The sequence below is a fragment of the Belonocnema kinseyi genome, chromosome 7, assembly GCF_010883055.1.
Source record: "Belonocnema kinseyi isolate 2016_QV_RU_SX_M_011 chromosome 7, B_treatae_v1, whole genome shotgun sequence".
NCBI classification, from domain to species: domain Eukaryota; kingdom Metazoa; phylum Arthropoda; class Insecta; order Hymenoptera; family Cynipidae; genus Belonocnema; species Belonocnema kinseyi.
In genome coordinates this window covers 18738474-18748851 of record NC_046663.1, presented here as the reverse complement: position 1 = coordinate 18748851, position 10378 = coordinate 18738474, and the positions used below count along the sequence as shown (strand labels likewise).

General features: G+C 28.3%; 1 protein-coding gene across 1 annotated transcript in view; it reads left to right on the top strand.

Moving 5' to 3' along the window:
• LOC117177382 (scavenger receptor class B member 1-like) overlaps positions 1–9240 on the top strand; it is a 133714-nt gene extending 124474 nt beyond the window's left edge. Inside the window, exons 6-8 of the mRNA XM_033368032.1 lie at positions 896–1058; positions 5278–5522; positions 7959–9240. Of these exons, the coding sequence (XP_033223923.1) occupies positions 896–1058; positions 5278–5522; positions 7959–8261 (711 nt within the window). The 3' untranslated portion in view covers positions 8262–9240. The remainder of the gene's footprint in view (positions 1–895; positions 1059–5277; positions 5523–7958) is intronic.
• The last annotated feature ends 1138 nt before the right edge of the window (positions 9241–10378 follow it).

Sequence of the window (10378 nt, the reverse complement as noted above, 5' to 3'; positions counted from 1 at the left end):
TTGTTGGGAATTTTATTTTTTGCGATATTTCCGTCGTCAGGAACTTTCCAATTGGGGCATTTCATTATTCGGAAATTGTATTATTGGGGAATTTCGGAATTCTGTAATATTATAAACTGTTCGGGAATTTCATTATTCGGAAATTTTCCAATTCGGTAATATTATAAACATTTCGGGAATTTTTGAATTCGGTAATGTGTTAACCTGTTCAGCAGTCTTATTGCTCAGGAATTTTCCAATTTCGGAATTTTGTAATTCCAAAATTTTATTATTCGGGTATTACCCAATTAAGTAGTATTATCAACTGTTCGGGAACGTTATTATTCTCGAATTTTCCGAGCCGGCAATTTTGCATTGTTGGACATTTTATTTTTTGCGATCTTTCAGTCGTCTCGAATATTATAATTCGAGAATTTTTTGATTCAGAAATTGTATTATTTGTTAATTTTATTATTCAGGAATTTCGGAATTCGGTAATATTATAAACTGTTCGGGAATTTTATTACTCGGAAATTTTCGAATTCGGTAATATTATAAACCAATCGGGAATTTTATTATTCGGGAATTTTTCAATTAGATAATGTTGTTGCCTGTTCTGGAATTTTATTATTCAGAAATTTTCTAAATTGGAAATTTTCTTATTCGGAAATTTCTCAATTAGGTAATATTGTAAACTGTTCGGGAATTTTATCATTTAGGCATTTTGTAATACCGAAGTTTCATTATTCGGTCATTTTATTATTCGCGATTTTTCAGTCGTCCCGAAAATGTTTGTATTTTCATGTGAATCGGGTTTTCGACAACAATGTGTCCTATATTTTTTAAGAGAAAAATAAATAAATAAAAAATTATAAAATAAAAAAAATCAATAAAAAAAAATTTATAATTTGTACAGGTTCGAGTAGGAGAAAAAGTAGTCAGGGGATTGCACACTTATCACTATAAATTTATGGATAACATACTGGACAATGGTGTCCATAATCCAGAGAACAAATGCTTTTGTCGGAAAGGACGATGTCTGCCAGAAGGATTTGTTGATGTCACCGATTGCTATTACGGTAGAAAAAAAAATTCCTTTTTTATTACGTCATTCGCTTTATACCATCCCAGTAAAGTCCAGAATAATCGAGAAGGAATTAATTCCGAATCGATCGATGAATCATTAACTGATAAACTAGTTTCTGTTTCTAATTCTTTGAGCATAAAGTTTTGTACAAATAAGGGAAGCGATAAAAAAAATCTTGATCACTTCTTCAATGAATAGCGATTTTAAAAAATAGTTCAAGTAGAATACGTCGAACGTAAATGGTTACGTTTTCATATCGCATGACCTTTAAGAAAATAATCAAACTAACAAAAAAATTAATAAACTTGCATAAATCATTTTTTATTATTTTTTATCCCTGGAAAGAAACGTGGTCCAAAATTAGCTCAAAACGAAGAAAATATGAGAATTTTTCACGAAAATAGGATAATAATGGGGGTGGGGGGATTCTTTTGGATAAAAAAAGGTTTCTAACAATTGTTGGATTTTTAAACCCAAAGTGACGAATTTTCAACCGCAGCGAAAATTTTTTTTAACCAAAAAAATTGCAATGACAACCAAAAAGGTAATATTTAAGTCAAAATGACGATTTTTTAAGGCTTAATTTTAAACAAACAGGATCTTTTTCAAGCAAGAAAGATACATTTTCAATCCAGAAGAACGAATTTTTAAAAACAGTTGAATTTTCGAAGAAAAAAGAAATAATTTCATCCAGATTTTTATTTTTTTATAAACAAAGGATGAAATTTTCACTAATTAATTGAATCCTCAACCAAAACTTTTATAAATGATTAATTTCAAATAAAAAATTGACAAATTAAATTCTCAGATATAAATATTAATTTTTAACGCAAAATATGATTTTTTATCCAAAAAAGAAGAATTTTAACAAAACAGTTGAATTTTCAAAACAAAAAGAATAATTTTCTACGAAACAGTTATATTTCCAATCCAAACATCTGCTTTTTCAATAAAGAAAGTTCATTTTCTACCAAATAGTTTAAATTTCCAACTAAAAACGATAAATTTTCGTCTAAAATCAAAATAGTTAAATTCGCAATTCAAAAAAGTGATTTTTAACAACCAAAAAGATGAATTTTCAATCCAAAATGACAAATTTTGAACAAAGCAGTTGAGTTTTCGATAAAAAAAATGATTTTATCAAAATATGTAATTGAATTTTAAACCGCGAAAGATGAATTTTTAACCAACTATTTAAGTTTTCAACCGAAAAAATGAATTTTCCACTAAGAAAATTAATGTTCTACCAAAAAAGTCAAATTTTCTACCAAAAAGTTAACTTTCTACCCAAATAGATGAATTTAAAAAAAAGATTGAAGTTTTTAAACCAAACAAAAATGCAATTTTTACAAAACAGTTGAATTTTTGCCCCGAAAATATGCTTTTTCAACAAAAAAGTTAAAGTTCTATCAAATAGCTATATTTTTGAAACGATACATTTTCAACCAAAATTAGAATGCTTAAATTTTCATCAAAAAAAATTAATTTTCAACACAAAAAAAAACGAATTAGCAACAAAATATATCAATTTCCAACCAAATAGTTAAGTTTTTACCCCAAAAATTTATTTTCAAGTGAAAAGAATTTTCAACCCAAAATTAAAAATTTTCAACAAAAAAGTTACATTTTCGTCAAAAAAAATATGTCTATCAAAATAATTGAATTTTCAACCACAAAATATTGAATTTTAAAATAATAAGTTATAAATTTCAAAACCTAAAATGAAAAGGTTAGAGTTTCAGATGAAAAAAATAATTTCTAACCCCCCAAAAACACGAATTTTTAACATAAAAGGTACATTTTTTACCTGAAAAGTTTCTTCATAAAAATGTATTTTTTAACGTAGTAAATTAACTTTAAATTAAATCGTTGAATTTTCAACCAAAAAGAGGAAAAAATTTTAAGACAGTACAATTTTTAAACCAAAAGTTAAATTTTCAAAAAATAAAGTTCATTTTCAAAAAAAAGTTCAGTTTCAGCCAAGAAAAATAATTTTTGTACACTTTAAATAACAAAAATTTACACTCGAAATACATACTTTTAAAGAAATAGTTGAATTTTCCACAAAAAATATTTTCTAACATTTATGAATTTTTAAACCTAAAAGCACGAATTTTAAACAACAATAAAATTACTTTTTAACCAAACATTTGCATTGAAATCCAAATAGTTAAATTTTCAAGCAAAAAAGACTAATTTTTTTAAGGTAGTTACATTTTTAATTATCTAATAAAGATTTAAATTTTCAAATTATAAATACCAAATTTTCAACCAAAAATGGAATACATAAATTTTTCAACAAAAAATGTTCAATTTCTTTCAACAAATGTTAAATTTCAATTTTTGAAAAATTTAAAATTTTCAAGTAAATGATAAATCATAAAGATAATGAATTTTTTTAATGAAGTACAATTGCAACAAATTAGTTGAATTTTCTATCGAAAAATTAATTTTTGACAGAAAAACCGAATTTGAAACAAAAAAGTTTAATTATTTAATAAAGAAAAGTTTCAACAAAATAGATTAATTTGTAACTAAAGTGATTAAATTTCAACCAAGAAGATGAATTTTCGACAAAGTACAAAAATTTTCAATCAAAGAAATATAAATTTTCAAATAAAAAAATTAATTTCCAAAAAGATTAATTTTTAATTAAAAATTTGAATTATCTAATATTCGATTAAAAAATTAATTTTCGAAAAAAACCGAATTTAAAACAAAAAATTTTACTTAATAAATTTTCAAATTTTCAAATCATAAATCACAAATTTCAAACCAAAAATAGAATATTAAAATTTTTCAACAAAAAAAAGACGAATTTTGTACCCAAATGTTAAATTTTCAACCAAATGATAAATCTTAAAGACAATTAATTTTTCTAATGTCAATTGCAACAAATCAGTTAAATTTCCTATCGCATAAGATACATTTTTAAGCAAATAGTTAAATTTTCAACATCTAAAAACGAATTTTTCAAAAACAAAAAAACGGTCAATTAAAAAAATTTTTAAATACGAATTTTCAACAAAATTGATGAATTTTAAAAGCAACAAGATTAATTATCTAGAAAACAGTTGATTTCTAACCAAAAATATGATTTTTTCAAAAGAAATGTTAATGTTCTGCCAAAGAATTAAAGTTTAAACAAATTAATTTTGTAACCAAATAGTTGAATTATCCACCAAAAATATGAATTTTGAAGCAAAAAAAGTCGAATTTGCTACAGTAAAGTTCATTTTGCAACCGTTTACAAACCTAATGATTAATTAGTAATTAAAAATATCAATTTTTCATAAAAAATGAAAGTTACATTTTCTGTTAAGAAAATTAATGCTTACAAAAATGAATTTTCAACAAAATAGTTCAATTTTACGCCAAAGAGGCGGATCTTAAACTGATAGAGTGAATTTTTAACAAAATAGTTCAGATTGTAATCAAGCAGATTTATTTTCCATCAAAAATGTTAATTTTTCATTTTCAAAAACATTCATTCACAAGCAAATAGTTGAATTTTCATCTAAAACCGATCAATTTTCAACCGAAAATAGGATAGTCAAATTTTCAGTTAAAATAATTTACATAAAAAAAAAATTTAATAATATATTTTAATCTTTAACCAATAAAATAAGTTTTCAACTAAAAAAGAAGAATTCAATTGTTAATCAAAAAGATTAATTTTCTACCAAAAAATACGAATTTACAAAATAAAATACATAAATTTTCTACTAAGTAGTTAAATTCTCAATTTAAGAAAATTGGTTCGAACCAAAAAAGAAATGATTAAGTTTTAATTTTTTTAAATTATTTTTGAAAAAGACGAATTCTCAACAAATTAGTTACATTTTTAACAAAAAAAGTAGAATTTTTAATATAAAATATAATAATTGAATTTACCGTTAAAAAGGATAAATTTTCAGTGAAAAGTGGATTAGATGTTAAAAAATTATTTTTAAACAACAACAAAAGCTTCTTTTTAAATAATTCAATCCTAAACTAAATACAGTGAAAGCCTTTAAGAGCCCTCCCTTCTATAGCCCTTCCGAGAATTGACGCCGCACCGCAGATAGGTGTAACAGGAGCATTTTTTATTAAAAGAGAACAAAAAAAATAATACGGGAAAAGGTGTGAAGTCTGTATTTAGATGCTTTAATTACACAATAAAATCACTTCGTTTAATTTCTTCAAGCAAAAAAAAACTTGCTCTTTTTCAGGTTTCCCGATAGCACTTTCTTACCCCCATTTTCTTCAAGCTGATCCTACGATTTTGGAAACTATGGAGGGACTACAGCCTGATCTTGAAAAACACGAATCTTATTTTTACATACAACCGAAGTCTGGCTCACCGGCCGAATTAGCTTTTCGATTCCAAATCAATATGGCTCTTCAAGACATTAGTTCAATTTCACATGTGGATGGCTTTTCAGACATCATTCTTCCTTTGCTGTGGTTCGAAATTGTAAGTATTTTAATTTTTTGAAGAAAAAAAAATTCCGTTTAAGATAAACTATCCCATCTCTTCCAATCTCTTCCACAATTCAAGCCTCGGGAAGCAGAACCGAACGAACGCTCGAGCAGTAGCTAGGAGTGGGGATGGAGTGAAGATGACGCGCAGAAAACGCGACGAAAGAGAGGACAGAATCTGCGCGTCAGCCCCACTCCGAGCTACTGCTCAATCGCTCTTTCAGTGCTGCTTTCCGAGCCTTCAATTTCTTTCTCTTCACAATCAGTATCATGTCTTTGTATTTTCTTCCTGCTCTATTCCCTATTCCCTTCCTCCTCCATCTTATTTTCTTACCTTGAAATCTCCTTTTGTAAGCATAATTTTGTTTATTTTCTTTCATCAGTTCTCTCATCTCTGATTTCTCCTGCATATCACGTACACCTCCACTATTTATCACCTCTCTCTCCTTCTATCCTTACCTCTTTCACTATTAATCCTTCTTTTTTCATCTCCTTATTCTTCCCTGTTATGTATTTGTCACTTCTAACGACTTGGTAACCTTCTATTTCTAGCCTAACCTAACTCTTTTCAATCCTTTTTTTATCTAGTCACATCATTATCATTCCTACTACATCCTATTATGTTAGATTACTCCTAAACTATATTCCATTAATATATCCTCCATTCTTCTCTTGTTTCGATTCTCATCTCTTTTGGTTTTCTACTGTTTCTGATTTTTCTATCTACCTTTCCTTTCTCTCTTCGGTTCCTGGCACTTCATTTTTTACATTCCATTTCTTATAAACCTTCTTATAAACCTTTCTTATATACCGTCTTATAAAATTTTCTTATATACCTTCTTATAAAACTTACTCATATACTTTCTCTCTGAATCTCTCATCTTTAAGACATGTTCCTTTTTCAATTATTTTTTTCCTCTTTTGCAATTTTCCTTAACTTATAGTTATTCCTTTTCTGCCGTGTAAAATTCTCTTTTTCCTCCGAGCGTCTAGATAACCTCTTCTTTGTCATCACTTCCTTCTTATGTTCCTATTTCTTTAGTTTCGACAGTGTTATTTTTTCTCCTCTTCTCGCTTCCTTTCACATACTTCGAATTTTCTCTATCTCTACGTTAACAGCTATCTTTTTTTAGCAGTGCTTCCACTCCTTTATTCAGTACATTCTCCTTTAATATTAGTCTGTTTATCACTATGTTTAATCTCACTCTTCCTCTCCCTCTCTCCTTTCTATTATTCTCTCTTCCTCTTTCTCGCACTCTCCCTCTTCCCTTTCTGTTATTCTCTCTCCCTTGACCTCGCCCTCTGTCCTTTCTATTATCCTCTCTCCTACAATCTCTCTCTCTCTCTCCTTTCTATTATTCTCTCTATTTTTCTCACCCATTCATCCTTATTCCAACTCTCCCTAACTCTATACTCTCGGTTCAAGGAAAAAGATTAATATAATAAAATAAAACACATAGAGGGGCAAGAAATTTTTATTACTTTGTATAAAAAAAAATAATTTAAGGAGAATATTTAAATTCATAAAAAAAGTTTTATTTATAGTGAAAAAATCATAATACTGACTAACTTTAGATTCAGTTTTTCAGGGTTTGGAGCCTTGGGCAGAAACCCTTACATTTTTTTGTGAATTGAGGGGAAATGAGAGGAAGGGAAGTAGGGAAGATATGGGAAATAAGGGGAGGGGAATTTAGGGAAATTATTATAAATTAGGGTAACTAGGAGAGGGCAAGTGATGGCTGGGACAGGAAAGTAGGGGAATAGGTGTTTTAGTTGAAAAAATCGTGTAGGGGGGAAGTAAAGGAGTAAGAAATAGTGGGAGGCGTGGAAAAGGGTGAAGTAAGGGGAAGAGAAGTGAGGGCAGTGAGGTTTAATGAGTGGAATGAAAGTATAGGAAAATTACTAAAAATTAATGTGACAAGGGAAAGTGAGGAAAGGCAAGCGAGGGGTAGAAAAGAGAAGTAGCGAAAGGTAAGTGTTAGTTCGGAAAGCAAGGAGTGGGGGAGTAGAGAAGGAAGAAGGTATGAAAGGCTTGGTGAAGTGTGAAGTGAGGGGACAGTAAGTTGGCGAATCTAGCAGGTGTCAAAAGAGGTGAACTAGAAGAAGTCAGGGGTAATGAATGGATAGTAAGTGGCGGAAATAATGGAAGTAAGGGAAGAAGAGTAGAAGAAGTGAGTGTAAGTGATGAAAAGTAGTGTAAATTGTTAGAAATTTAGGTGACTAGGGAAAGTTAATTAAAGAAAAATGAGGGCTGGGAAAGGAAGGTAGTGAGAAGAGAAGTGTCAGCTGGGAAAGCAAGGAGAGGGGAAGTAGAGAAGGAAGAAGTTGTGAAAGACATGGTAAAGGGTAAAGTTAAGAGAGGGAAACTATAAGAATGAAGGGGGCGACGAAAGCCTTTTCTAAGATTTTTTTAAATAAAATAATTTTTCAGGGAATGTACGAGCTTCCAGAAAGCTTGAACAACAGATTTAGGCTCTACCTCAACATTCTGCCATTAGTACAAGATATTGCGATATACTCATTGTTCGTGGGAGGTGCAATTTTCCTTTTATGCAGTATTGGAAAAATTCTTTTGCAGCCTGCAAAAGGATCGAATTCGAAACAATGGAGCGAAGTTGAAATGCAGAGACAAAAATCAAAAACGAAGGAGAAGGAGGTTTTTTACAATTCTCTCCTTAGTCCGCAGAATGGAGATGTAACTTCAATTGCCGTTGAGGATCTTCCTACGGCTTGACTCTCATCTTTTTTCTAGGTCATCTAAAATTCATCCAATTTTTTTCAAATTTTTAAAAAAACTTGAGAAGACTCTCAAAGCAATTTACTAATTAGTAAATCGCAAATGAAGAACTTCTGCTTCGTCTTGATAAGATTTTCAAACTTCAGCTGTAACCCAAAGAATTTTTTTAATGACCACCCACAAAAAAAAATTTCTGAATTGAAAAAAATTATTTCTTTTAAAGGGTGAAGCATTTTTTTTTAGAATCTCAACATAATTGAAGAGCATCTTCTCAAAATCTGTTTTAACTTTTGTTTAAAGCTCCCAATAGTTTTTATTTCTTATAATTAGGAGGCGGAATAGAGCCACTGTGAAGTTAGCTGATGAACGCAGCTCGGCTCTCATGCGTGAGATCCGAGCTGCTCTGGAAAAATTGCGTTAATTCATTTAAGATATCTCAGTATGTTCTTCAATTTTGACTAACTACCGTATTCATAAATATCTGTTCCATAAAGTATTGGGAGAGCGTCGACTCTTTAATGCGACTCTGGGTTCACCCGATTAAGCTCATTCTAATTTTTTATGATGAACCCCGAATTTCGTCTTAACACCAAGATTGTTCAAGAAAACGGATTGTAAACTTTTTTATAATAATTTTAATTTAATTTATTGTTTAAAGCAGTTACATCTCCATTCTTGGTATTTGATAAAGAGAATGAAAAGCAAGCGAAAACGAAAAAATTCGAATCCAATAAGGAATTTTGAGTACTGACACGAATTGGTTTCTGAGAAAGTAATGAGATCTAATTCTAAAGAATTATTTTCTTAATTTGATGATATTATATGTGAAGTTTTACAAAATGATTTTGCTAGAAATCTCTTTACTTTAATTGCTTCTAATTTCATCCAGGGTGGCGGCAATACTTTTTTTTCAAAATTTCCTTAATTTTTCCTGATTTTTCCCTGATTATCAATATTTGAAGAAAAAAATCATATACTTGTAGAATTTTTTATATATAATCCTACAAATAGAATGACACAATTTAAATTTTTTGATTTATCAATTTTTAATTTATTATTCTCAGGGCTTTGCCAGCCTTATTAATTTAGAAAATTTTTTTAAAAAACGTATCTATTTAAAGCGAAAAACTTTTATTTCTTTTTTTTTGTATATTAATTATATTGATTGATTATTGATTTTAGTAAAACTGGTCTAAATTTAAAAGGATTTATGGAAAATGAGTAGGATTCAATAAAATTCATAAAAATTCCAGATTAATTAAAAAAATGAATGCAAATTGAAGACAATTAAAAAATTTGAATAAAAAAATCGAATTTCGTAAGTTTCAAAATTAAAAAAAAAAGTTTTAAAGACTTCAGGATAAATTCAAGAAAACGCTGAAAAAATAACATTGAATTAAGTGAATTTAGAAGAATTCAAATCTGATGATAATTCTTCAAATCCTCGAAAATTTATTAAAATATCTTGGGGTCTTTTAAAATACCCAAAAATATTTTAAACTCTTTGCATGCCCTTCAAATTGTTGAAATTAATTTAAAACTCATCGGATTCCTTAAAAATTCCCTAAAATTGTTGAAATAATTTGAAAAAAGTTTTTTAAAGCTCTTGAAAATTACTTAGCATTTTTTTAAATATTCTAAAATCATTGAAAATAAATTGAGATTCTCCCAAATTTTAAAAATTTATTGAAAATTCCTTGAGTATTTTAAAATCACCTTAAATTCCTTTAAAATCCTTCAAATTATTATGATCTACGAAAAATTCCTTGAAATCTTTTTAATTTATCTCAAATATTTAAACGTATCGAAATTTTTTGGCATACCTTGAAACATTTTAAAGCTTTTGAAAATTCCTTACAATTTTTCAAAATACCCTGAAATCATAAAAATTATGTGAAATCCCTTCAAGTTATTGAGATCCATTGAAAACTGTTTTGAATTTTAAAAAATTCACTAAAATCTTTCACATTTTTTGAAATCCCTTTGAATTATTCAAATCTTTTGGCAATTCCTTGAAATTTTTTAAATACCCTGAAATATTTCAAATTCTTCAGAATGTTTCGAAATTTCTTAAAACTTTTTAAATACTTTGGAATTCCTTCAACTTACTGAAA